Here is a 27,099-nt window from a genome sequence, read left to right as displayed (position 1 = left end):
ATGGGGAGGGGCACACTGAGTCACACGGACACAGTGTGGGGGCTGATGACATAATAAGATGGGGAGGGGCACACTGAGTCACACGGACACAGTGTGGGACTGATGACATCATAAGATGGGGAGGGGCACACTGAGTCACACGGACACAGTGTGGGGGCTGATGACATCATAAGATGGGGAGGGGCACACTGAGTCACACGGACACAGTGTGGGGGCTGATGACCTCATAAGATGGGGAGGGGCACACTGAGTCACACGGACACAGTGTGGGGGCTGATGACATCATAAGATGGGGAGGGGCACACTGAGTCACACGGACACAGTGTGGGGGCTGATGACCTCATAAGATGGGGAGGGGCACACTGAGTCACACGGACACAGTGTGGGGGCTGATGACATCATAAGATGGGGAGGGGCACACTGAGTCACACGGACACAGTGTGGGGGCTGATGACATCATAAGATGGGGAGGGGCACACTGAGTCACACGGACACAGTGTGGGACTGATGACATCATAAGATGGGGAGATGCACACTGAGTCACACGGACACAGTGTGGGGACTGATGACCTCATAAGATGGGGAGGGGCACACTGAGTCACACGGACACAGTGTGGGGGCTGATGACATCATAAGATGGGGAGGGGCACACTGAGTCACACGGACACAGTGTGGGGGCTGATGACCTCATAAGATGGGGAGGGGCACACTGAGTCACACGGACACAGTGTGGGGACTGATGACATCATAAGATGGGGAGGGGCACACTGAGTCACACGGACACAGTGTGGGGGCTGATGACATCATAAGATGGGGAGGGGCACACTGAGTCACACGGACACAGTGTGGGGACTGATGACCTCATAAGATGGGGAGGGGCACACTGAGTCACACGGACACAGTGTGGGGGCTGATGACATCATAAGATGGGGAGGGGCACACTGAGTCACACGGACACAGTGTGGGGACTGATGACATCATAAGATGGGGAGGGGCACACTGAGTCACACGGACACAGTGTGGGGGCTGATGACATCATAAGATGGGGAGGGGCACACTGAGTCACACGGACACAGTGTGGGGGCTGATGACATCATAAGATGGGGAGGGGCACACTGAGTCACACGGACACAGTGTGGGGGCTGATGACATCATAAGATGGGGAGGGGCACACTGAGTCACACGGACACAGTGTGGGGGCTGATGACATCATAAGATGGGGAGGGGCACACTGAGTCACACGGACACAGTGTGGGGGCTGATGACATCATAAGATGGGGAGGGGCACACTGAGTCACACGGACACAGTGTGGGGGCTGATGACATCATAAGATGGGGAGGGGCACACTGAGTCACACGGACACAGTGTGGGGGCTGATGACCTCATAAGATGGGGAGGGGCACACTGAGTCACACGGACACAGTGTGGGGGCTGATGACCTCATAAGATGGGGAGGGGCACACTGAGTCACACGGACACAGTGTGGGGGCTGATGACTTGAGGGCTTTGGCATGTGGCCTCATGGTGAGAGTGTGTGATAGTGTATGTGTGTGATAGTGTATGTGTGTGATATTGTGTGAGGATGATAGTGTGTGTGTGTGTGTGTCTCACTGTACATGCCGTACGTAGAGTCTGCAGACGAGCACTCTTAGTTTTACTGCAGAGCTACGTGAGTGATGGGGATTCCCTGTTTACATTCCCGGACGCGCCCCAGAATGCGGAACGGGCCCCATGCCTAGCCCAGAGCCTCCATGTTTAAAACCCCTCCTGCGCCTCCAGACGCACAGGCCTGTCCCAGATGTCCTGCCCACTGGGAAGGTGCAGTCAGACAAACGGGCCCATTCACCGTGAATGTCGGTCTCTCTAGGTTCCTTAGCGGGATGTGCAGAGAGTAGGGAGGCTCTACGGGTGGCGGGGGTGGTGGTCTCTAAACAGCAAAGCTGTGAAGCGTGCAGTTAGCAAGTAGAAACCTAGTTAGGTACTCATGGAAGACGCATCTCCGGTATTCCCAGAAGCCCCTGTCCCAGATGGCTGTTGGAAGGGCGACAGGGCTATTTTTGGCAGCGGAGCCGAATGAAAGTGAGTTGAGATGAGAAGAGAAGCAGAGGATGGGGATGAAAGCATGTCAGGCTCCATGAGATGGTCTCTGATAGGAACCGCAGAGGAACCATTGAAAAGTTTTGTCTGCAGTAATTCTGAGGATTTTGTGGAGAGTACATAGAAGGATGAAATAAATTGAATTAGAGACTGGAAAAAGTCAAACTATTGCCTATACATTGCTATTTATTTTAAGCAGCAACATTTCCCACAGAACAGTTAGAATATAATTCTAGTGGTGGAATAGAGCATGATTCTAGAGCACAGTAAAGCATGGTTCTAGAGCACAGTTAAACATAGTTCTAGAGCACAGTAAAGCATGGTTCTAGAGCACAGTTAAGCATGGTTCTAGAGCACAGTTAAGCATGGTTCTAGAGCACAGTAAAGCATGGTTGTAGAGTAGGGGGGGGGGGCACTTTCCTAAGGCCTCCAGGAAAATCTGTTCCCCAGGGAAATCTGTTCCCCACCCCAAAGGAAAAATATTTTCTACAAGAAGTTTTGAAATGTTGAAAATACATTATTTTCAAAAATAGGTCTGCATCATTGATGAGTACAGTACATTTTGCAACCTTCCAGAACTTTTTTTGCCAGGCCTCAGGCCTCCAGGAAAATCTGTTCCCCAGGGAAATCTGTTTCCCCCTGTGTTCTCTGTGTAAAAGACTGATGTATAGATGAAACTTGTTGATACATAATGATCCCTCTTTCCTGTTGTCTCTATCTCCCTCTCCTCCCCCCTCCCTGTGCCTCCTCCAGGGATAGAGAACCTGTATGAGCGTGCTCTGTACGTCCGCAAGATCCTGCTGACCTCCCCGAGGGCCGTCCTGATCGTCATGAGATACCTCTTCTCCTTCCTCAACCAGTAAGACCCCCACACCACACTTGCCCCCCCACTCTCTCCTGCCCCCCCTCTCTCTCCTGCCCCCCACACCACACCTGCCCCCCCACACACCACACCTGCCCCCCCTCTCTCTCCTGCCCCCCACACCACACCTGCCCCCCCACACCACACCTGCCCCCCCTCTCTCTCCTGCCCCCCACACCACACCTGCCCCCCTCTCTCTCCTGCCCCCCCCTCTCTCTCCTGCCCCCCACACCACACCTGCCCCCCCTCTCTCTCCTGCCCCCCACACCACACCTGCCCCCCCACACCACACCTGCCCCCCCTCTCTCTCCTGCCCCCCACACCACACCTGCCCCCCCTCTCTCTCCTGCCCCCCCCCCACACCACACCTGCCCCCCCACACCACACCTGCCCCCCCTCTCTCTCCTGCCCCCCACACCACACCTGCCCCCCCACACCACACCTGCCCCCCCTCTCTCTCCTGCCCCCCACACCACACCTGCCCCCCCACACCACACCTGCCCCCCCTCTCTCTCCTGCCCCCCACACCACACCTGCCCCCCTCTCTCTCCTGCCCCCCACACCACACCTGCCCTCCCCTCTCTCTCCTGCCCCCCCTCTCTCTCCTGCCCCCCACACCACACCTGCCCCCCCTCTCTCTCTTGCCCCCCACACCACACCTGCCCCCCCTCTCTCTCCTGACCCCCCTCTCTCTCCTGCCCCCTCCTCTCTCTCCTGCCCCCCCCTCTCTCTCCTGCCCCCCTCTCTCTCCTGCCCCCTCCTCTCTCCTGCCCCCCCCTCTCTCTCCTGCCCCCCCGGTCTCTTCTCCCTTCCTGGTGGCTCAGGACCCCAGTCATTTGAGGGAGAAACAAGATGGAGGGCTTTTGTGATTAAATGTGTCTACTAAATTAATAGAATGGAATGTAAAACAGGGAGTGGGGTGGGGCGCACTTGTGATTTATGCTTTTGGTAAATGGACTAGAACTGAAATCCCCCCCCTCCCCAGCCTGTCCCAGTACAGTGACGAGAACATGATGGACCCCTACAACCTGGCCATCTGCTTCGGGCCCACCCTCATGCCCACCCCAGACCTCCAGGACCAGGTGTCGTGCCAGGCGCACGTCAACGAGGTGGTGAAGACCATCATCATCCAGCATGAGACCATCTTCCCTGACGCCAAGGAGCTGGAAGGCCCCGTGTACGAGAAGTGCATGGCTGGAGGAGACTACTGGTGAGAGCCTGTGAATGTCTGGGAGAATGTGTGTGGATGGGGTGAGGTGGGGTGGGCTGAGCAGTGTAGGGGGATGAAGTCAGTGTGTGTGTAGGGGGGGGGGTGGGGTGGGGGGGTTGATGTCTGGAGTGAGGTCTACAGCTGTCTCTAATCCTGAATCAGTGAGAACTGAACTCAGGTGGTGTGTGTGGGGAGGAGTGTGTGTGGGGAGGTGTGTGTGTGGTGAGGTGTGTGTGTGGTGAGGTGTGTGTGTGTGTGGTGAGGTGTGTGTGTGGTGAGGTGTGTGTGTGGTGAGGTGTGTGTGTGGGGAGGTGTGTGTGTGGTGAGGTGTGTGTGTGGTGAGGTGTGTGTGTGGGGAGGTGTGTGTGTGGTGAGGTGTGTGTGTGGTGAGGTGTGTGTGTGGGGAGGTGTGTGTGTGGTGAGGTGTGTGTGTGGGGAGGTGTGTGTGTGGTGAGGTGTGTGTGTGGGGAGGTGTGTGTGTGGTGAGGTGTGTGTGTGGTGAGGTGTGTGTGTGTGTGGGGAGGAGTGTGTGGGGAGGAGGTGTGTGTGGTGAGGTTTGTGTGTGGGGGGTGTGTGTGGTGAGGTGGGGGGTGTGTGTGTGGTAAGGTGTGTGTGTGGTGAGGTGTGTGTGGTGAGGAGGTGTGTGTGGGGAGGAGGTGTGTGTAGTGAGGTGTGTGTGTGTGTGTGTGGTGAGGTGTGTGTGTGTGTGTGGGGTGAGGACCCCTGACAGGGCCCCAGCACCTTCCAGCTCTCTGCTCCAACCAGACAGACCCACACAATCACTGTCATTACCAGAGCCATTACCCTCATCACACAACGAGACTGGCTCCTGGCAGCGAAACCATCATTAGTTGGAAATGAAGGTTTGAGCACAGCTGCAACTATCGCTCAGCCAGCCCCAGTCCTCCTCCAGCCCCACATCTGTGAGCAGGCCCGATCCTCGTCTTTCCCCAGCCAGGGAGAGCGCTGCCTGGGGATCACTGCAGCCCCCCCCTGCTTGGAGGGGGGTTGTCCTGGAAGGAGAATTAGCTTCCAGTCAGGGGTAATTGGAGGAGATGTAAGGTTCGGTTCTGTCGGACAGAATGTGACATGCTGGCAGGATGCCAGGCCTTGTGTCAGTCATGCAGTCTAATCACAGATAGTCAACACGAGATAAGCCACCACAGAACCGATGGCATGATCTGTCTCTATGGTGATGACCCCTGACCCCCCCCCTCTTTGTCTGGTCTCCCCCCCCCCCCCACAGTGAGAGCCCCTACAGCGAGCACGGGGCTCTGGAGGAGGTGGACAACGAGGGGGGGGCCGACACGCACACCAGCGAAGACGGTAAGTTGATGACGTCACTTTTTCTGGTCAGTCAAGTCAGACGCACCGTGTTTAGAAACACTGCTGTGGCGATCTGTGTGTGTTTCTGGGCCGTGTGTGTTTCTGGGCTGTGTGTTTCTGGGCCGTATGTGTTTCTGGGCTGTGTGTTTCTGGTGTGCTGGCTCTGGTCGTGGAGGAGGGCAGAGGGACACAGGGTGGGGCTCCTGGCTCCGCCCACAGGGCGGGGCTCCTGGCTCCGCCCACAGGGTGGGGCTCCTGGCTCCGCCCACAGGGAGTGTCATCCGTCACAGTTCATTTAAGACGAGCCATGTAAACCTAATTCTCAACGGCTGTGGTGTTGAAATAATCTCCTCTTGGGGAAGGCAGTGTGTGTCCTTGTGGTCTATTTAAGCCTGTGGCCAGTGTCCACATGTAGTACAGTCATTAACCATGGGGGAAGTCACACACGTGTACTAGGTCAGTGTCACTCATCTGGTGCAGTAGTCATGTTGCTATATTTGTGTTTGTCGTGACTGTGTTTTCTGTGAGGCGCGGGGCTCAGACAAGCTCAAGCTAACCTGTTTTTGCTGACAACTTTTTTTTCACATATTTGTTCAACCTTTCAAAACTTTTGTTGTCATTTTATTTGAAACCTTTTTTTTTTTTAGCTTTTTTTCCCAACTTTTTTGTACCTTTTGTTATTTATTTATTTATTTAACCTTTTTCCTTCGCATTTATTTGATTGAGTTTTCAACCTTTTGGGAAAGAAAACATAACTATCTAACATGATAAGAGCGTCTGCTAAATGACTAAATGTACATGACACAAAAACGTTTTTCACATTTGTGTTCATGTCAATGATAACAATAATTCAGCTTTTTTTCTTTCCTTTTTTACTTCGTTACTTTCCATCTCTGTTAACCAGTTTGTATTGTCGGTTATCAGTTAAACAATTAATTACAATCATCCCTAGTCCTGTTAGTTCATCCACATAGTCCTGGCTGATAGTGACCTAACTGGGCATGCAGTCTCCTGTGAAAGCAGAGTCAGCTCCAGTGACATTCTGGTCCTTTCCAGGCAGCTATTCCTCCCTGCCCGTCGATACATGGACGTGCCATCAACTGTCACACTGCCTGGGGTCAGGGGGGAACTCACTGACTCATTGATTGAATTCTCAGTTGTTTCCATGTGAAGACCCTACCAGCTGCACTATATGTTGGGCTGGGTATGTTGTGGTCATCCTGTATGGGTCATTACACTGTAACGCCATTTGTCTGTGCACGGCATGGACACAACCACACAAACACACACACACAGTCTGCCAGACACACACATCATTGTGTGTTGTGAATTGTAGCAGGTGTGGCGAGACAGCGCTAAGCAGGACCTCAGATTAACGAAGCCTGGAGGGAGGGAGAGAGAGACGGAGGGAAAGAGAGAGCTATATTTCTTCTCCCTAGTTATCGATCGAGGCCATATCTCACTCAGGGCTAGTGGTCTCCATTGGCATACAGGAGCATGGCGCCCGGGCGGCGACCCACCTGGGACCAGCCCCCTCGTCTGGTGTGGAGCACGTCTCTCTCTGCACAGAGCCTGGGAGAGAGAGAGAGAGGTGCTGGAGCACGTGCACACCAGCTCACACTGGGAAGCAGAACACATGAGGGTGGGAGGCGAGAGAGCAAGAGAGAGGAACGTGCTAATCCCTGCTCCGCTGCCATCTCTCTGCTATTACTGAGGCTCTTCGGGGGTTGAACCAGAGCTCTTGTGATGAGACTGTCATGGTGGCAGGGAGAGGAGGGGGGAGGGGGGACACTGGAGACAAGCACAGGGGCTATTTTTAGCTCGTTGAAGTAGAAAACAAGCGTGACACTCGCGTGGTGATGCTAGAGCTCACCTCACCACGGAACACGCTAGGTTTAGCTAGCGGGGGGTCGGTCTGGGGGAAAGCCGTCCAGTGCTTCTCTGGACCCTGGCCCCAGGATTCATCTATCCTCTTGGTCTTTGTAGATGTACTCTTCTAGATGCACTCCCTCTGTGATCTATTTCTAACCCTGCCCTGGCCCCCTGCAGTGTGCAGCGAGCGTGTGCGTGTGTGTTTGGTCGGCTAAACTGACTTGCTGTCGCTCCACCAGGACATGCCGATAGGCAGGAGTCTCATTCATTTGATGAAGCGGTACAGCAAAACGAAAATGAATCGATCACTGCATCAGTCAGTGTTGCTGTCTGGGCCTCTCACTTCAGGATGCTTTATAGCCACACATGTTCAGGTTTAACAGTGTTTCTGAAGCTGGAGACAGTGAACAGAAACACACATCAGAGGCTTTCAAATCATCAATCATAAAACAATTGTCTATCCAGTTTGAATGGCGCTATGGAACAGAATGTGTGTGTGTGTGTTAGAGAGTGTAAAGTGTGTGTGTCTCACCCTCTCCCTGTCTCTCTCTCTCTCTAAACATCTCTCCATCCACCTCCCCCTTCCAGAAGCCGAGCCCATCGAGGCCATTGCCAAGTTTGACTACGTGGGTCGCTCGGCCCGGGAGCTGTCCTTTAAGAAGGGGGCTTCCCTGCTGCTGTACCAGCGTGCATCTGAGGACTGGTGGGAGGGCCGGCACAACGGCCTGGACGGCCTGGTGCCTCATCAGTACATCGTGGTGCAGGACATGTGAGTAGAGGACCACACCCTGTGGGGGGCCTTCCTACACCCCTCTGACCCCCCACCCCCCCTGGCTGGCTGTCTGTCTGGCTGGCTGTCTGGCTGGCTGTCTGGCTGGCTGTCTGGCTTTCTGGCTGGCTGTCTGGCTGGCTGTCTGGCTGTCTGCTGCAGGTCAAGTGCAGCTGTCTCCTCCCTGTCTGGATGAATAATTCACAGCTGATTGCTGTTGTCTTAGTGAAGGGGAGAGGGGTTTGGCAGCAGGGTGTCCCTCTAGCCGGCCTTAGCCCAGCCTGACGCAGCCCCAGGGCCCTAGCCCCACAGGGGGGTCCAGTCATACGTCCAGAATGTGTCCTGGAGGAGGGAGTGTCCTGTCTGGCTGACAGGGTGTCATGTTGCACTGCTGGGCTGGGGCTCTGTCTGGTAGGCTGGCCAGGAGGAGACCACTCAGCACATTCACAGACTGTGGATGACAAATAGGCTGTTTATAACCCCCAACAGACGTGTGTGCGTGTCTGTGTGTCTGTGTATGTGTGTGTGTGTGTGTGTGTGTGTGTACCCACCTTAGGATCAGGATTTGTCTCACTAAGGATGTGTGACTGGTGCCACCTGACACATCAATGCTCAGTCACTGTCCTCTGTGGCAGGCTGGCTGGCTGGCTGGCAGGCTGGATGGCTGGATGGCTGGCAGGCTGGCTCCCCAGGCTTGTCACACAGCTCCTCTTGCATGCTAATAGAGCCTAGCCAGGAAGCCAGCAGGAGGAGGAGGGAGATGGGACCGCTGATCTCACAGGAAACTCTCCCTTCAAACGCCCAGTCAGACAGAAACCACTGACTGATTCTGGATCTCTGTCTCTCTCTTTCCCTCTGCCTGTGTGTGTGTGTGTGTGCGTGTGTGTGCATGGGCCACAGGGACGACAGCTTCTCGGACACGCTGAGCCAGAAGGCGGGCAGCGAGGGGAGCAGTGGGCAGGCCGCGGAGGACAGGTGCCCGGGGAGGGACCCAGGCTCCCCCACCGAGCCACGCGGCTCCGAGGCCTTCATAAGCAGGTGACGTCTTCAGCATGCCTACAGAGGGGGGATTTGAACCTGCCAACCTATCGCCCTGCAGTCAGGCTCTGCCAGGGATGTTTACCTGGGCACACAGAGCGATGATCATGGGCCTAGTCTGCGAGCTCTCCTCCTCTACCCACACCCATCCTGGTCCCTGGGACGACCCCATTCTGTTCCCTGGGTGTCCCAGTCTTTGGACACTTAGAGTGGCCTGATTTACTAATCGGTATGTCAGTGATTTCTGGGCTGGGCATAACTCTGAACACACACATGCAATCCAACAGACACACGATCCCTCTAATGCATGCGCACTGACAGACAGTCCCTCACATCCACACACACAAACGCACACACACGTACACACACACACACACATATCTTGACTATCTCGTAGCAGAGAGAGTGCCGGAAGATGCAGTTGAGCCAGTGCTCCGTCTCACTGCTCCGTTTGCAGCAGAGTTCTCAGCTGGCAGGAGCGCTCGGCAACCTTGACAGCGCTTCTGGCCCTCCCCAAAAGACTTAATCAGCCACCGCTTGAATAATGCGCTTTCTGCACCCTGTCCTTCACCTGCCTTGTTTAAAGGAACATGACACCCATTCCACCATGCAGACAATCAGTCTTTCAACTGGTTTATTTGGTTTATTTTGCTTTCTTGTCCCACTAAAGAATACCCTCCCAGTACCCCCAACCCCTGCACCCCCCCCCCTCCAACCCCTCCACCCCCCTTCCCCCCATCTCTCCTACTGTTCTATTCAGCCTAGCCCCAGTGCTGCTGAATCATTCATATCCAAGCTTTATTTAGATATTTCCCTCTGTCTCTCCCAGTGTTCTCAATCAACAATGCACTTGAATCAGCAGACTGAACCGTGCTGGCTAGAAGACCTGCTTCTAGTGCCCCTGGAGAGCTTTCACGTCGCCATGACTCATCTCTATCTAGGGATTGTCGGAGCTAAGATGCGCACGTTGTTTATTGGTACATGCCAGCGTTATGGCATCATCGACACTGTAATCACACACAGATGTATGTAGCGTATTGAAACAGAAATGGAACTTCTTCGTCATTCCCGCCAAGCTAAAGGCACCGCAGAGGAACGCGCCGAGCGCTCCGTGTGACGCTAGACAAGTTTCTCAGGAGGCGCTTGTTGTCGATCCCAAGCTTATCTCCCAGCAGGTGGTGCCGATCATTACGGAGATTGTTCCCCCTGCTGGCCACAGATAGTTACTGCAGTTGTTTACCCTTTCAGTCAGCTGGACTACCCCTGCAGTATCTCTCTCTCTCTCACGTTCTCTGTCTCCCTCCCGCTCTCTGTCCCTGCCCTCAGTCCTACTTATCAGAGCTCATCACAGCCCATATTTAGACCTGCGTAGCACCGTAGCTTATGATCTCTCTCAGCGTCACTAGGAGACCGTGTTCATTAAACCCAATCTCGCCTCCCAGGCGTGATTAAGCTCTGCATAGCTGATAGGCCTGTTCTCATGAATGCCAATTCATGCAGATGAAGCTTTTGTTTACCCTCAGACATGAGCCAGGATGGATCACTTCATCAGCCTGGATGAACACCAACGCTACAACAGCGAGTTCTTCAGAGTAGTCTTCAGAGGAGAGATAGTTTTACAGCAGTGCAAGCCGAGGTCTGGTCTGCGTGCTATCTGCAGGACGGTGGTTGTGGTGGTTGGAGTTGTAGAGAGTTGTAGGTGCTGTTTCAAAGAAGACAGACAGAGGAGGGACGTCCAACCGGTCAGCCTCCCCTCACTCCCAGCCCTCTCCTCTCCTCACTCCCAGCCCTCTCCTCACTCCCAGCCCTCTCCTCCCCCTCACTCCCAGCCCTCTCCTCTCCTCACTCCCAGCCCTCTCCTCTCCTCACTCCCAGCCCTCTCCTCTCCTCACTCCCAGCCCTCTCCTCTCCTCACTCCCAGCCCTCTCCTCCCCTCACTCCCAGCCCTCTCCTCCCCCTCACTCCCAGCCCTCTCCTCACCTCACTCCAAGCCCTCTCCTCTCCTCACTCCCAGCAGCCCTCCTGTCTGCCCTGGAGCAGACCCCTGCCCGTCCCTGCCGCGCTGGCTGACTGTTTGGCTGGCTGACTGGATGGTTGGTTGGCTGGCTAACTCCAGGAGAACCTTATTCAGGAGATGCACTGGAAAAGAGAGTGTGTGTGTGTCTGGTGTGGTTAAACCTGTGTGCTAGATCTGACTGAACTGCACGGTTTGTAAGTGAGTGTGTGTGTGTGCGTGAGTGTGTGCGCGTGTGTGTGTGTCAGGTCAAGAGTGTGTGGGTGGAACTCAGTTCACCTGGAGGACAGTTCTTAAGCTGCGCCAGCAGTACCTATTTCAAGGTCCCCTCCCTCCCCCCCCCTCTCTCTCTCTCCCTCCCTCTCTTTTTGTCTGTCTTTATCTCTCTTTCCCTTTTCCTCAGCTTGTTGTACCTGCTCTAAAACCAGCATATACGAGCTCCTGTAGCCCCTCAGTCTAAGCTTGCAGATGTGACCCAACATGCAGCTAGAGAGCACCAGAGGGCCCAAACACCTCCACTGTGACTAGAGGTTTCCAGCGAGAGAACCGTTCCTGTGCCTAGCTGTGTTTGTGCTAACCTCAGCCCTCTGCCCCCCCCCCCCCCCCCCCCCCCTTCCTCTAGCAGGCACAGGAAGAGGTCTGAGCCTCCATCACGTCGCCCCCCCCGCCCGCCCCAGTGACGCCCACTGCCTGGTGCACGCTTCCCAGCAGGGTCACGGGGGAGGTCACGCCCCCGAGATGGGCTCTCCCGTCCTGGGTCACTTTAGCCCCAGAGACCTGCTGCGGAGCCGGAACCACGGACACCTGCCTCTGGACAGCCCCGAGCGGCGGCGGCGCGCAGGGCACGGCAGTCTGACCAACATCTCGCGCCACGAGTCCCTCAAGAAGATCGAGAGCCCGCCCATCCGGCGCTCCACCTCCTCTGGGCAGTACACCAGCTTCTCAGAGCCCCACGGCAAGAACCTGGACCCCGAGACCATCGCACAGGTCAGCTCCCACGCCACCCCCACCGAGGCCCAGCCCTGCCCCAGCCCCCAGTCCTGCCCCCCTTCCCCCAGCCTCCAGCTCGGCCCCCCTCACCCCAGCCTCCAGCTTGGCCCCCCTCACCCCAGCCCCCAGTCCTGCCCCCCTCACCCCAGCCCCCAGTCCTGCCCCCCTCACCCCAGCCTCCAGCTTGGCCCCCCTCACCCCAGCCCCCAGTCCTGCCCCCCTCACCCTAGCCCCCAGTCCTGCCCCCCTCACCCCAGCCCCCAGTCCTGCCCCCCTCACCCCAGCCTCCAGCTCAGCCCCCCTCACCCCAGCCCCCAACCCTTGCCCAGCCCCTGCATCAGCCTCCGCCCCAAACACACACTATAGCCTCACACACACAGAGTTGCGATGTGTTGACGTGAGCAAGTTTTGGATCTGTAGAGAAATTGCAAACCAGGTCTACTAAAATAACTTCAATCATACTAAGAGAGAAGTTTTGTTCCGTGGACTAACTACTGTCTCTCTAAGAATAGCAAGTCATTACAAAAGCCATCAGAGTCGGCGTGGTAACGCTTTGTGTCGGAACGGGCTCCAATTAGCATCTGTGAGCTGAGAGCAGTGTGAAGGATATATCTGCACTGAGGCAGCGTGCTTACAGAGCCTATGTCATCGTCCTCTTCAGAAGATGCTGTGATCTAGATGAGATCAGAGAGAGGACATCACTGTCTGTCTCTCTCTCTCTATGCCTGTTTGTCTCTCTGCCTGCCTGTCTGTCTCTCTGCCTGCCTGTCTGTCTCTCTGCCGGTCTGTCTGTCTGCCCCCCCCCTTTCTGACAGGACCGTGTCCTGGGATTACAGCTCCAGAAAGTTCTACCCAGCTGTACTGTCCTGTACACGATGCCTTCTGCTTCTGCTCAGTATCCTCTTCCTGCCTTAACTCTCCACCTCTTCTTTGCTTCTTTGTCTCCCCCCCCCCCTCCTCTTCCCCCTCCCCCCCCCTCCCTGCAGGACATTGAGGAGACTATGAACACAGCCCTGAACGAGCTGAGGGAGCTGGAGAGGCAGAGCTCAGCCAAGCACGCCCCAGACGTGGTCCTGGACACCCTGGAGCAGCGGCCCCCCTCGGGCCCCACCCCGGCCAGCTCCAGCGAGTCCCTCAGCCCCCCGCCGCACCACCACCACCAGCACCACCACGCGGCCGCGCTGCGCCCCGTCCCCTCTGACGTCCCCGTCCGCCGAAGCACCAGCTCCTCCAGTGACACCATGAGCACCTTCAAGCCCATGGTGGCCCCGCGCATGGGGGTACAGCTCAAGCCCCCCGCCCTGCGGCCCAAACCCATGGTGCTGCCCCGGAGCCCCCAGGCTCAGCCCCCCGCCCTGCCTCCCCAGGACCCCCTGGACAAGTCCTGCACCATGTGAGCCCTGACAAGGACGAGGGGAGAGGAGCAACACGCCATCACGTCCATACAAATCGGTAGTCCTATTAATAACTATTACGTTAGAACTTCATAATAAATAATCCAATGTCCGTCTGGACGTTGCTCTGATAGACTTTAAACTGGTTGAGGTGGAGTGGAGTGTCTGAGGATTTCACCCCGGAGGTGAAAGGTTCGCGGCCTGCTGCCTGACACAAGCGGCCAGCTGGGACACCGGGAGAGAGACAGGCTGTTTGGAGAGACGAGCGACGCGTGTTGAAGTAGTGTGTCAGTAGCTGTCACACTGGAGAACATGATCAAACAGACAGCTTTAACAGTCAATAGATCAGTCATCTTTTCACTCTTAACAGGAACAACAAATCACAAAGGCTTCCTTCAAGGTTTTAGAATTATTCCTTTTTACCGTTATTGGTTGAAAAGTCTGGAACATTACACACAACAATGAAAGTAGGTTAACCACTCATCCAGGTGATCTATGGGTAGTGTAGTCAATTAGCTGACCCTGAATGCAACTTCTCAACTAGGTGAACAATTCTTAGGTTTTAGTTTTACCAATATTATATTAAGGCCTTACTGCCACTCTAATGTATAGTATCTGTTAGTTCACAGAGTATCTTTAAGTTGCTTCAGTGTCTAAAGCAGAGATGGGAGTATGACTGCATTCAAGATATAGACGGAGGTACTTTGGATAGCTCAGATACCATAGCTATAGATATGGCATAACCGCACCAACTCCAGGACAGGGGCAAGTGAACTGGATATAAACACAGCTGTGTCTGTGGCAAGGGATTGGCTGGACCTCACACCCAATCGGATCGCTGCCATGATCCTGCCACACGTGGCTGGACTGAACGCAGGGTTGTTTTCTAGCCTGGCCCGGTCTGGCTTGGGACAGGAAGTAGGGGAGGGGATAAAACCACTGAACAGGAAGTCTCCCTTGTGGAACATTCTGTGAACATGTTGATACTGTACACTCCCGACCTCCTGCCTGGAAACGCATTTATCTTGGCGTCTCTCAAAGTAAGGAGCCGTGAACACACTACATTGTACTCATTTACTTCCAAATAAGACCCATCTGTGGACCGGGACTGGGTCCCGGTCCTGCTGGGTAAGCCTGCGCTCTGTCTCCCATAACCACACTAGCCTGGCTTTCTCCTCCTACTTTAAAAACAGCCAGCCCAAAGAGCATGGCTGTTTCTGTCACCTCTTTCCCACCCCTGGACAATGCAGACACGCTCCTAGAGAGTCCTGCAAACTGGTGGCTGCTCAAGAGACAGACTTAGTCGTCAGTGTTGCTGTGTTAGAGACTCCTGGAAGCACTCGTGTGCAGAGTCACAGCGGCAGATTTCTGTTCAAGACTCCCGAGTCTGTTGTGGGTCTGCTGTTGTGTTACCTGTTGTGGGTCTGCTGTTGTGTTACCTGCTGTGGGTAGCTGTGACTGGACTGGGAGGGGGTACGACCAGCACCCACGGACCCAATCTCAGCCGAGCTTCATCATCCGCGCGGACAGCGCCTGGATCTGGCCTCACGTAGGGGTCCATGTGTGGATGTTTTCCTGGAGAGTCTCTCCTGGAGGAACGTTTTGCAGACTCACCCGAGGGACGATGGAACTCTTGCGCAACTCTGGAACCAATCGTGACTGAAAATGTTTTCCATCACGGACGCTTCTCTCACGTTTGTGTGTGTGTGCATGCATGTGAACGCTGTTTGTTAAAACCTCTGTTGAAGGGGTTCCGAAGTGGCTGGACAGGATCAGGCAAAGCAAAACACACACAGGGTCTAGAGAGAGAGTGTGTGTGTGTGTGTGTGTGTGTGTGTGTGTGTGTGTGTGTGTGTGTGTGTGTGTGTGTGTGTGTGTGTGTGTGTGTGTGTGTGTCACTGGGAAGAGATCCTTGTCTGTTCATACAGCAGCTGGTCAAAGAAGAAGAACCCCTAATAACACGTCTCACAACAAACTGTGCTCTCTTTACTGAAACGGCTTCACTGTATGCATCTAATGACTTAGACTGTACATCGTTGTGTATATTAAACCGGGATATGATTTTACTTCTGGTGACTAACTCCTGCTCCTTTCTCTGAATTTAGTTCCTTTTTTTTATTTGTTTACCATTATTATTATTTTCTAGACATTTACCTGGATGTAGAACTCTGGTTGTAGAAACAAAAGGTCGGCTATCTCCAGGCAGGAAACTTGTCTGAGAGGAGCGTGGCAGAGTTGTGTTTAGCTCTCTACTGTCCTGTGCAGTAGTGGCTCCCCCTGCTGGGGCTGTGGCCGTACTGCGCCCACGTACATCTGCAGTATGTTCACATGAAAGTGCCTTTGGAAACTGCTTGAGAGGAATTGCAGCCTTGCTCTGTACTGTTGCATTGTGCTGTGAGAACATGTGTGTGAGAGTGCAGTAGGAAAGCGGATGAATTGATAGTGATGCCATTTTAGAAAGGGTTTATTTAATGGATTAGAAAAAAAAATGCATTAATAAAGATACAGCTTAACCATTGTGACATTGCACTTTTATGTATAGAACTGTATATTTGGCATGTAACAACATCATAACAACTTTGAGAAGTCTTTTAGGACTTCCTTTCTAATAAAGGAAATAGTTTGATCAGTCTAAAGTCGACTCGTGTTTTTATTTTTAAGGCCTTCAAAATAATCAAGTGGGGGGGGGGGGGGGGGGGGTATTTTAGCGGTTAGCAAACACCCAGCCAAGCTATAGCCATGCTAATTTTTTAATTGTTTATTTTAACTTAAAAGTTACATTGTGGTCATGTGAGATGTAGGACTCTCCCTTTACATACTTTCATAAATATCGTCTCTCTCCTCTCCGCCAAACTCCTCTCAGGAAGATTGTCTTTAGTTTAGTTTGATAGATCCTATCAGCGTTCTGATTTCTGCTGTGGTATCAAGCTCGAGCTAGCCAATCACAGTAACCGCACGCAAATAGTTTAAAGGTATGGGAGTTTGAGTACCAGATGAGGTATTGGACGATGCAAGGATAGGTCTATTTTGATTTTGAACTTATGTATTTATGTTCATATTGTTCATAGGCTTACAAGGTATAGCCAACTATTAATCTTTTTTACGGTATCATTACACTTGCGAAGGAACATGCTGCAGCCTACCACATTACATCAGCAATAACACAATCAGGAGACATGTCTTCAGTCACTGATTAGTTCTGACACTACTGCAGTGCCATCGTGTGTCGGCAATATCCCTATTATCGTTGCGGTTTCGTTTCTTCAGAAAACTAATTTCCGGGGAAGAGCAAGAACACTTCAACGAGCAATTCAGCGAGAATCAGTTCTCCATAGGCTATTGTTGCAGTTTCCAAACACCAATGTCTTCTATAGTTTCTCAGTTTGTTACAAAGATTCTTTGCGAGAATCATGGCTGTTTGGAATTTAAACAACTCAAACAGATTGTTGATCAAAAATTCACAGTGGCTGATGAAGTGCTTACGCGAATACTTAACGACGGTGGAAAAATCGTTATCATCGAAGGCAAACGAACGGCAGCTGGATGTATTATGAGCCCAGATAGTGTAATTGTGGCCAAAACATCTCTACGCGTCTGTCAAACGTCGCCTGGAGACTGTACCCAGTGCGACAGCTTACACTTGTGTAGGTATTATGTATGCGGTCACTGTATTTTCGGGTAAGTTGGTCTCATCTTTTACGTCCTGAAACATGTTTGCCTAACTTTTAGTCGGTTGTAAGATACCTATTGTCACTGAATAATTAGAAACCCGCAATGTTTATATGGTTATGAATAGGCTAATCAACAGCTGAATCAACAGAGCGAGAATCTTGACCCAATGTTGAACTCTAACTCACTCGATCACGCCATTAAAATGAATTGATCTGGTCGAGTGTTTGTATGAATACAAATGAAACTTAATCTTTCCAGGGTCAAATGCAAGAATGTACACAAACTGGATTCCCCTTCGAACCTATCACTTCTAAGTAGCCATGGGTTGCAGAGCTTGGTGGAAAAGGAGCTGTTCTCGCTCCTGTTGCAGAACGACCCCTACCTGTTACCAGAGGTAGTGCATGACTACTGGAATAAAAAAAAAACCCTGGTCTGAAATGATATTCACTGTTGAATTACAATGTTATTTTTTGTTCACCTTGCCTGGTAGCTTAGATGTGGTTACTTTGCAATGTGGCTGGTAATTACCAAACTTGTAAAACAGTTGTATTACTGAGATCAAACCATGGGAGAATCCATCTTGCCATGCTCCAAGTTATTCGTTTACGCCCGAACTTCAGTGGTTTGGACCAGTCAACGTCCTATGAGGAACTCCTAGCAGTTAGGTACATGGTTGAAGTTATCCCTGTGAGATCCCAATAGACAGTAGTTCATCCAATCACCTGCCAAGTATTTTTTGAAAGTGCCTGACCTTTTTCTAACAGTTCACAAGGACAACTTCCCAGATGGTTGAGTGTAACAAACCATCTGGCAAGTCAGGTTAAGTCAATACAGATGCTGAACACAGAAATACTGTAGAAATGTGAACTGATCTTTAATCTCCCTCTGTACTTTCCACACTTTGGAAACAGTGTCTACCAAATAAATCAAATGTTAAGGTAAAGCAAATGTTTACAAACATGGATGACCAAATACTGTTCCTGCCACCATAGTATGACTATTCAGACAACCTTTCTTTCCCCTTCAGATCTGTCTTCACTACAACAAGGGTGTGGCTGAACATGGAACCTGCAAGTTCAAGACCTCCTGTATCAAACTACACCTGTGCCTCCACTTCCTCCAAGGAGACTGTAGGTTTGGACCTTCTTGTAAGAGAGCACACTCCTTCGATGGCGCCGCCTTGAAGATCTTGAAGGGGCGTGGTCTCAGCTCTGAGAACCAGATCATGTTAAAGCAGATCTACAAGAACAGACTGCTGATCCAGGGTATATTAGACGTGTACAGTAGCTTCAGCTATTGGAGTATCAGCTGAGAGCTGGTGACTTCAGCTCACTGTTCTGTTTCTGTGCAGCTGGCCCACCTCAGCCACTAGGGACAGATGGCCCCAGCCCGCCCTCCTGCATCTCCCCTCGACACCCAGCTGCTCCAGGGGGAAGACAGCCCTGCATCTCCCCTCGACACCCAGCTGCTCCAGGGGGAAGACAGCCCTGCATCTCCCCTCGACACCCAGCTGCTCCAGGGGGAAGACAGCCCTGCATCTCCCCTCGACACCCAGCTGCTCCAGGGGGAAGACAGCCCTGCATCTCCCCTCAACACCAAGCTCCTCCAGAGGACAGGAAGCGGTCCTCTAACTCCACCAGTGAGGGGGACAAGAATGAGATCTGCCTCTTCTTCATTCGCAGACACTGCAGCTTTAAAGGTTACACCCGAGACGAGAGCTGGCTGAGTCACGCCACATGACAGACGCCTTTGATGTCTGAACCTCTGGTAACGCCCTCGTGCTGGCTTCATCTGTGTGTGTGTGTGTTGGTGTGTGTGTGTGTTGGTGGTGTGTGTTGGTGTGTGTGTGTTTGTGGTGTGTGTGTTGGTGGTGTGTGCGTGTGTGTGTTGGTGGTGTGTGTGTGTGTTGGTGGTGTGTGTGTGTTGGTGTGTGTGTGTTGGTGTGTGTGTGTGTTGGTGGTGTGTGTGTGTTGGTGGTGTGTGTGTTGGTGTGTGTGTGTGTGTTGGTGGTGTGTGTGTGTGTTTGGGTCCTCAGATCAGTGTGTCCGGGTCCACTTCCACCTGCCCTATAAATGGCAGATCCAGGACAGAGATGAAGTGACCTGGAGAGACCTTCCTAACATGGAGGACATAGAGATGGCCTATTGTGACCCGAGGACAGACGACAGGTATTCATGAAACGACTCAAGTTTTGGAAAGTATACAGGAAATACACATTCCTTAGTAAAACACAAACCTCAAATATTTTGTTTTTACATTTGAGCTGATTCATATTCCTATACGGACTAAATTCATTTACATGAATGTGTCCTCATTTTCTTGAAACACTTCAACACAGATAAGTAGGCCTATAATACGAGTGGAACCTATTTGAACCTAGTTCTTGACTTCCTGTGCTGTAAATGTGCTGTTTCCTGTGACATCAGTGGAGGGATCCTGGCTGTGAACTTCCTCACCATGGAGATGGGAAGTTCCCGAGTCCGCCGTCTCTCCACCTCCTCCTCCGTCACCAAACCTCCACACTTCATCCTCACCACCCAGTGGCTCTGGCACTGGAAGGATGAGTTGGGACAGTGGCTGGAGTTTGGACAGGTCAGTAGAAGGGACAGTGGCTGGAGTTTGGACAGGTCAGTAGAAGGGACAGTGACCGTAGTTTGGACAGGTCAGTAGAAGGGACAGTGGCTGTAGTTTGGACAGGTCAGTAGAAGGGACAGTGGTTGGAGTTTGGACAGGTCAGTAGAAGGGACAGTGGCTGTAGTTTGGATAGGTCAGTAGAAGGGACAGTGGCTGTAGTTTGGACAGGTCAGTAGAAGGGACAGTGGCTGTAATTTGGACAGGCCAGTAGAAGGGACAGTGGGTGTAGTTTGGACAGGTCAGTAGAAGGGACAGTGGCTGTAGTTTGGACAGGTCAGTAGAAGGGACAGTGGTTGGAGTTTGGACAGGTCAGTAGAAGGGACAGTGGCTGTAGTTTGGATAGGTCAGTAGAAGGGACAGTGGCTGTAGTTTGGACAGGTCAGTAGAAGGGACAGTGGCTGTAATTTGGACAGGCCAGTAGAAGGGACAGTGGGTGTAGTTTGGACAGGTCAGTAGAAGGGACAGTGGCTGTAGTTTGGAAAGGTCAGTAGAAGGGACAGTGGCTGTAGTTTGGATAGGTCAGTAGAAGGGACAGTGGCTGTAGTTTGGACAGGTCAGTAGAAGGGACAGTGGCTGTAATTTGGACAGGCCAGTAGAAGGGACAGTGGGTGTAGTTTGGACAGGTCAGTAGAAGGGACAGTGGCTGTAGTTTGGAAAGGTCAGTAGAAGGGACAGTGGCTGTAGTTTGGACAGGTCAGTAGAAGGGACAGTGGCTGTAGTTTGGACAGGTCAGTAGAAGGGACAGTGGCTGTAGTTTGGACAGGTCAGTAGAAGGGACAGTGGCTGTAGTTTGGACAGGTCAGTAGAAGGGACAGTGGCTGGAGTTTAGACAGGTCAGTAGAAGGGACAGTGGCTGGAGTTTAGACAGGTCAGTAGAAGGGACAGTGGCTGTAGTTTGGACAGGTCAGTAGAAGGGACAGTGGCTGTAGTTTGGACAGGTCAGTAGAAGGGACAGTGGCTGTAGTTTGGATAAGTCAGTAGAAGGGACAGTTGCTGTAGTTTGGATAGGTCAGTAGAAGGGACAGTGGGTGGGACTAAAGGCCCAGAGGTAGAATATGTCAACACCCCAGAGCCCCCTGGGAGCCAAATGTTTCATAAGCTCAAAAACGGTCTAGCGGTATGTTATGTGAGAATTGAAATGTCAGTGACATATAGAACAGTGTTTACAGGACCTTGTCCTGAATGGATGATGTGAACTGTTGGTTGTTATGTAAATCCTCAGTTATCTGAGCCGTCTTAAGATGCTGTGTCATCTGCAGGGCGACAGTGATGGAGTGGCGTCTATCACCTCATCGACACTGGAGAATGTCTTCCAGGCTGACATTGACACTGAGATCTCATTTTCTGTTGGCAAACACAAGTACATCCTCTATCTGAAAGGTACAGAAAGTTACGAGGGGGTCAAATGGCTGAGCGGTTAGGGAATTGGTCAGGGAATTGGGCTATTAATCAGAAGGTTGCCGGTTCGATTCCTGGCTGTGCAAAATTACTTTGGGTCCTCGGGGGTATGTCCCTGTATTTACTGTAAGTCGCTCTGGATAAGAGCATCTGCCAAATGACTAAATGTAAATATACAAAAAAACCTGTTCTTCCTGCCAGCTGCTATTGACAGGGCGCACACCCGGTGCTTGCGTTCACTCACTGTGGTTTCTATTGTAGAGATGTATCAGCTGAACGTCACATATAAAACCAAGCGAGAGGTGAGGAGAAGACCTCACTTCCTGTCTGGACAGGATGTGGAGGCCAAGCTGAAATGCAGTGGGTCCATCCAGCTGTGAGTGGTCTTTGTTCCAAAACAAGCCTGACATTGTACCTGAACAATGGAATACTGAAACATTACTGTATGAGTGCAGTATATTTTTTGGTTCTGTACCGAAAGGATTGAGAGACTGACAGAATTTTCAGAAAGTTGTAGAATGATCATTTTAACAGCAAGACTTCTTTTGCTTTTAATTTCCTGTGTTTGTGTCTTTGTGGAAGTGGGTCTTCTGAGAGCTCGTCCTCCTGCTCAGTGGAAGTGCCTCCACACTGGGACAAAACAGCCCTGGCTGACTTTACATACAAGGTACGTTAAGGACAGACACACACACACCACAATCTGGCATCTAAATTATATTTTAGTGTGTACTTTTACTGTCTCAGTGGTTAATATGTAACCAAGTTGGATTGGTTCACTCACTCCTCAGTATAAATACTGCCCAGTCATGCCAGTGAAGAGCAGATGTTTTAGTGCCATAGCAGGTTAAAGCGATGTTTATAGAGGTGGTCGTCGCGTTGGTAAGTCAGAGGACCCCAGTTTGAACCCCGATATGGGCAGGAAGGGCAGGATGCTCTGCTGACGGATGACGGCTTCTGTGACATATCGCGTGTCTCCCTCAGCTGGTCCGACTCCCAGGTACTCAGAGTGAGTACAAGATGGTGGAGAAGCTGTTCAGAAGCACCATGACCACAAGCACCATCCACAGCATTAAGAGGATTCAGAACCCTGCACTGTGGAGAGTATTCCAATGGTAGGATACATCAACATAATACATTAAAAACAGAAAACCTGTTTTATGTTGTGGGTTATGGTTTGTGAAAAGCCTCAAAAGAAGCAAATTAAATATATATATACAGTATATATTTAAAGTTGAAAAAATATTGCAATTTTTTGTTCTCACAAAATTAAACCCCAGCTTCACCAACCAGCTTTACAAGGCCTATGGGACATGGAGCAGGACTAGATCCATCTCCATCCTATAGGCTCAGCAGCGAGCACCACGTGCATATAGTGTGATTGTGTGTGTGTGTGTGCGTTTAGGCAAAAGGAGCAGATGAAGCAAAGGAATGGTGGGAAAACTGTAGACGAGAGACACCTGTTCCACGGTACCGACTCATCTCTCATCGATGCCATCTGTGAGCAGAACTTTGACTGGAGGGTCTGTGGAACCAATGGAACTCTCTATGGCAAAGGTAAACACACAGTTTAGCCTTCAAATGATGTGAAAGAAATATCCATATGTCTGTCTTCAACGGTGTAAATGTTATTTTTGGTTTTGTTTCTTTGTTTCCAGGGAGTTACTTTGCCAGAGACGCCTTGTACTCCTCCAAATATGCCCAGGGGAGTGGCAGCAAGAGCAACATCATGTTTGTGGCCCTGGTTCTGGTGGGGGAGTTCACCAGGGGCAGCGGCACCTTCGTCAAGCCCCCGACCAAGAGTACTGGCAAGGGCTTCTACGACAGCTGTGTGGACCACAAGGGAGACCCGAGCATCTTTGTGGTGTTTGAGAAACACCAGATTTACCCAGAATACATCATTAAGTACTCATAAAGTCAACGAGTTTATAAAAGCTGTGGTTTAAAAAATAAAAATGCAGCATACTGTCCTGTATTAAACCATTTTCTCTAAATGTCTCTAGAAGTAAAGACTGGTGAAGGGCTATTTCTGTGGTTCATTGTAGAATTCTTCAGTGAAACAATTTCTGCTCCTGTTTAAATCTTACATTGAGGTTTGTTTGATTGTGAGGCCCTGGTACATACTTACAAGACACCCCTCTGGCCTTCCTGACTAGATCTAGATGCTTTTTAAGACTCAATTTTAGAATAGTGAGTAAAATACTAAACCTCTTGCACATGTGCTCTGCTTAGAGTGAAATATACACGGCCTTAATCAGGGGACCAGCGGTTTGGTCGCAATTTAACTGTCAATTAAATTCAATATTTATTTTCATGTAACAATGCATGTTGTTAATCTATATGTTTTTGCAAGTCAATTTTGTGATAAAATAGACCACATTAAATATATAGTATCAAACCAAACATATGGGTGCTTCACTTTTCATTGATTTCAAAATTCATAACCACAAGACACATTACATTTTCTTAGAATGTCATCATCTTGTCATCATTTCATTGAATTATTGAAACAGGATTATAGTACCACCAACCGCAGGCAAATTAATTTAACAAAAATTAGTTTCATTAAAATAATTTCACAAATTTCAAACTACATTTGTTGTCAACAAAGTATATACAGTCAAGCTTCCAACATTATATTCAGTAACCTTCAGAGCTCTTAACCAGTCTAGGTACATTAGCAGCAGAGGAGGGAGGTCTTAAGGATCCCTTCATGCACAGGGTTAGCTTCAAATCTGACAGTTGCTATCCTGCTTGTAGGCATCTTTAGACACACAGATGTTGTCATGGAGACGGGGACCAACATAAGTGTACGGTCTCTGAAAAGCCAAGCAAGATCCAAAAGTAATACAGTGTGTATGTATAAACAACCCTAATCCATTATCTCTCCCATCCCAATTCCACCCATTCTGATTATGCTCTTTCCAATTGAGCAGAATCCCTATTTGTGTCAGTGGAGCTGTGGGCAGGGTCCTCGAGGGAGGGCTTGACTTCTGTCCCACACTCTGCCTGATTAAAAAGGCACGCTGTCTTTGGATGACCTCTCGTGGTCATGTCTACTGCCAGGGCCTCCAGAGATGATAGAGCCGCTCTCTTATAGAGCCGCTCTCTTATAGAGCCGCTCTCTTATAGAGCCGCTCTCTTATAGAGCCGCTCTCTTATAGAGCCGCTCTCTTATAGAGCCGCTCTCTTATAGAGCCGCTCTCTTATAGAGCCGCTCACTAGTGCAGTCCCTTAGGGAACAACACTAGGCACTTTAAACTTATTTTAAATCTCAAATTAAACAACCTGTTATGTCATATATCTACATTATGTGCATAGTTATTGCTATGTGTGTGCTGGTGTGCTATGCCTGCGGTGAGGGAGTCACTGCCACATCCTCAGGATCTCTCCTGGTGATCTTCACGTAGATGCCGTTCTTGGGTCCAAGAGTGGTGAAGGACTTCAGTTCCAGAGGAACCTGTAACAAATGACATGAAAACAAACAGATTAAGCTAAAAACAAAAAGCACGTGAACGAGATTCAAAAATAAGACATTTTATTCTCTATCTGTGGAAGTTACACACTAAATACTGGGCTGCCTCCATGCAAATGGACTTTTGAATAACATCATTAAAACAACGCTCTCAGCTGTCAGTCACTTTCTTTTAGCCAATCGTTAAAGAGGAGTGACACAGGAAGGACACGCCCACCTTGGTGTCAGAGCACGCCACAATGTTGAATCGCCTGAAGACATGGACCAGCGACATTTTAATCTCCAACTGGGCCAATCGCATTCCCACACAGCTCCGTGGTCCCGCCCCAAACGGCAGGTAGACAAACGGGTGTCTGTTAGCCTTGGCTTCTGGGGTGAACCTGCAGGAGGGAAAACAGGGTGTTCAGTCTGGAACGCAGTGAGTACTACGGTACTGGACCTGTCGAATGAAGTTTTTAAAAAGAACACATTGAATCCATGTTCTCCGGTCATAACGCCAGAGTCTATCTCTCATCCTTTGGTCTTGGTAGGATTGAACTGGCTCGTAGAAACAGACACCCCTCCCCACACACTCACCTCTCCGGGATGAACTTGTCAGGTTCGGGCCAGTGTTCGGGGTCGTAGTGGAGGAAGCCGGCTGGGATCTCCAGGGTTGCTCCTTTGGGGAGGAACTGTCCATTCACCACGCAGTCCTGGTCCACATCTCGAGCAAACCTGTGGATAAATGTGGAGGGATGGAGTCAAGAGAGGTAGAGAGATGTAGACCCAGTGCAGTGGGTTACCGGGGGCCTCGGGAGAGTGCCAACCTGAATCCTGGAGGGTAGAGACGAAGGGCTTCACAGATCACCATGTCCAAATACTTCAGCTCCTGGACGTTGGCGTAGTCTGGCGCGTCCTGCAACAACAAACAAAACGCTCTCTTACTGACCCGCTTCTCCGAGCTTCGGTTCACACAGACACACGTCATGGTTACAGGTCAAGAGGTCACAGGGTCAAGTCCCTTCTGCGCTACGCGTCGCTCTGAGACAAAACGCCTGCCAAACAAATCCATCCATAGAAATATGAGAAGCAGTTCATCCAGTTTGCCAGCAGGGGGCAGCAAAACACCATGTTGATCCTTCTTCGGTTGACGTGAGGTGATTTGCACGGGTTGTGCCGGCCAGCCAGTTTTATGTTAGGAAGTGAGTTTAAGATGCTTGTTTGGGATGTCTCTGAGCCAATGGACTCAGACCCTGCGCCCATGTCTATTGCCCTACAGTAGCTGCCACCGAAGCATCCTATTGGTAGGCCCTGCTGTCACTTCTCATTGGAAGAGACAGTCCCAGGGGGGGTGTCATATCACCCTCGTTCTTATCTTCCAGCTGCGTTGCCGTGGAGACTGTTCCTCATTGTTATTGATGGTGATAGAGGGGGGTGTGCTCAAACAGAAGGTGGCTCAGGGGGACTGTTAACGTTCAAACACAATGAGGTTCAGCTTGCATTGTCCTCTAACAGCACGAGTCTGTACCTGAGGAAGGGAGAAGGAAAGAGACGGAGAGAGAGGAGGGAGAGGGAGGGGGGAGAAAGAGAGGGGGTGAGAGAGAGAGGGGGGAGAGAGAGAGGGGGGAGAGAGAGAGGGGAGAAAGAGAGGGGGGGAGAGAGAGAGGGGGGAGAGAGAGAGGGGAGAGAGAGGGGGGAGAGAGAGGGGGGGGGAGAGAGAGGAGGGGAGAGAGAGAGGGGGGAGAGAGAGAGGGGGGGAGAGAGAGGGGGGGGAGAGAGAGGGGGGAGAGGGAGAGGGGGGAGAGGGAGGGGGGGGAGAGAGAGGGGGGAGAGGGAGGGGGGAGAGAGAGGGGGGAGAGAGAGAGGGGGGAGAGGGAGGGGGGAGAGAGAGGGGGGGGAGAGAGGGGGGGGAGAGAGAGGGGGGAGAGAGAGAGGGGGGAGAGGGAGGGGGGAGAGAGAGAGAGAGGGGGGAGAGGGAGGAGAGAGAGAGGGGGGAGAGGGAAAGGGAGGAAGGAGAGAGAGGGAGGCAGAAGGAGAGGGAAGGAGGGAGAAAAGTAGAGAAGGAATCTCTTCTGTCTTACAAAAACAAAGTAAACACAATCGAAGCTGACTCTTCATTTCATAGACTGATCAAATGTAACATAACTTAATGTAAAGGGCCTCACTTAGTTTGGAGAAAGCTTTCGGAAAACAACCAGCTATTACCAGCTTCTCCTAAGAAGTTTAACAATCCAGGACATGGATTTGTTCCTTTTCATGCACAAAACGCCAAACTCTCCGTGTGACACACGCATTTCAACCATTTCTCACGCTGTCACGCCACACCTTGTGTATCTCATGCTGAAAAGGGAACACCAAACAAGTAGCCAAG

The 27,099-nt window shown here is 51.4% G+C and overlaps 3 protein-coding genes across 7 annotated transcripts in view; 2 read left to right on the top strand and 1 right to left on the bottom strand.

Moving 5' to 3' along the window:
• The window catches only part of srgap1a (SLIT-ROBO Rho GTPase activating protein 1a), a 68,446-nt gene extending 52,237 nt beyond the window's left edge, over positions 1 to 16,209 (top strand). The window contains 8 exon segments of the mRNA XM_047014636.1: positions 2,852 to 2,957; positions 3,946 to 4,170; positions 5,417 to 5,496; positions 7,957 to 8,137; positions 9,038 to 9,175; positions 11,812 to 11,848; positions 11,850 to 12,176; positions 13,166 to 16,209. Of these exon segments, the coding sequence (XP_046870592.1) occupies positions 2,852 to 2,957; positions 3,946 to 4,170; positions 5,417 to 5,496; positions 7,957 to 8,137; positions 9,038 to 9,175; positions 11,812 to 11,848; positions 11,850 to 12,176; positions 13,166 to 13,576 (1,505 nt within the window). The 3' untranslated portion in view covers positions 13,577 to 16,209.
• A 606-nt stretch (positions 16,210 to 16,815) lies between these two features.
• parp12a (poly (ADP-ribose) polymerase family, member 12a) lies at positions 16,816 to 24,670 on the top strand. 3 transcript variants are annotated; one of them, XM_047014626.1, is made up of 13 exons: positions 16,816 to 17,251; positions 17,504 to 17,639; positions 18,273 to 18,510; positions 18,597 to 18,674; positions 18,720 to 18,944; positions 19,281 to 19,413; positions 19,672 to 19,837; positions 21,139 to 21,259; positions 21,539 to 21,653; positions 21,860 to 21,944; positions 22,259 to 22,389; positions 22,680 to 22,831; positions 22,933 to 24,670. In XM_047014626.1, the coding sequence occupies exons 1-13, from the start codon at positions 16,935 to 16,937 to the stop codon at positions 23,187 to 23,189; spliced, it is 2,154 nt and encodes a 717-aa protein (XP_046870582.1). In that variant the 5' UTR covers positions 16,816 to 16,934; the 3' UTR covers positions 23,190 to 24,670. The 3 variants fall into 3 exon arrangements, with proteins under 3 accessions (XP_046870582.1, XP_046870581.1, XP_046870584.1); XM_047014625.1 differs by having other exon boundaries at positions 18,597 to 18,944; XM_047014628.1 differs by lacking the exon at positions 17,504 to 17,639 and having other exon boundaries at positions 17,136 to 17,251; positions 18,597 to 18,944.
• The window catches only part of tbxas1 (thromboxane A synthase 1 (platelet)), a 28,398-nt gene continuing 25,590 nt past the window's right edge, over positions 24,292 to 27,099 (bottom strand). For all 3 annotated transcript variants that reach the window (XM_047014630.1, XM_047014629.1, XM_047014631.1), the window contains 4 exons: positions 25,556 to 25,644; positions 25,326 to 25,463; positions 24,967 to 25,129; positions 24,292 to 24,734 (listed from right to left, as the gene is read on the bottom strand). In XM_047014630.1, the coding sequence (XP_046870586.1) occupies positions 24,621 to 24,734; positions 24,967 to 25,129; positions 25,326 to 25,463; positions 25,556 to 25,644 (504 nt within the window). In that variant the 3' untranslated portion in view covers positions 24,292 to 24,620. The remainder of the gene's footprint in view (positions 24,735 to 24,966; positions 25,130 to 25,325; positions 25,464 to 25,555; positions 25,645 to 27,099) is intronic.

Source organism: Hypomesus transpacificus, unplaced genomic scaffold, assembly GCF_021917145.1.
Source record: "Hypomesus transpacificus isolate Combined female unplaced genomic scaffold, fHypTra1 scaffold_264, whole genome shotgun sequence".
NCBI lineage: Eukaryota > Metazoa > Chordata > Actinopteri > Osmeriformes > Osmeridae > Hypomesus > Hypomesus transpacificus.
This window is presented reverse-complemented; position numbering and strand designations above follow the sequence as displayed.

Coding starts and splice junctions, on each gene's coding strand:
- parp12a (XM_047014625.1), top strand. CDS start 16,935: ATGTCTTCTATAGTTTCTCAGTTTGTTACAAAGATTCTTTGCGAGAAT. Junction 21,654..21,859: donor TGCAGTGGGTCCATCCAGCT/GTGAGTGGTCTT, acceptor TCTTTGTGGAAG/TGGGTCTTCTGAGAGCTCGT. Junction 22,390..22,679: donor CTGTGGAGAGTATTCCAATG/GTAGGATACATC, acceptor GTGTGCGTTTAG/GCAAAAGGAGCAGATGAAGC.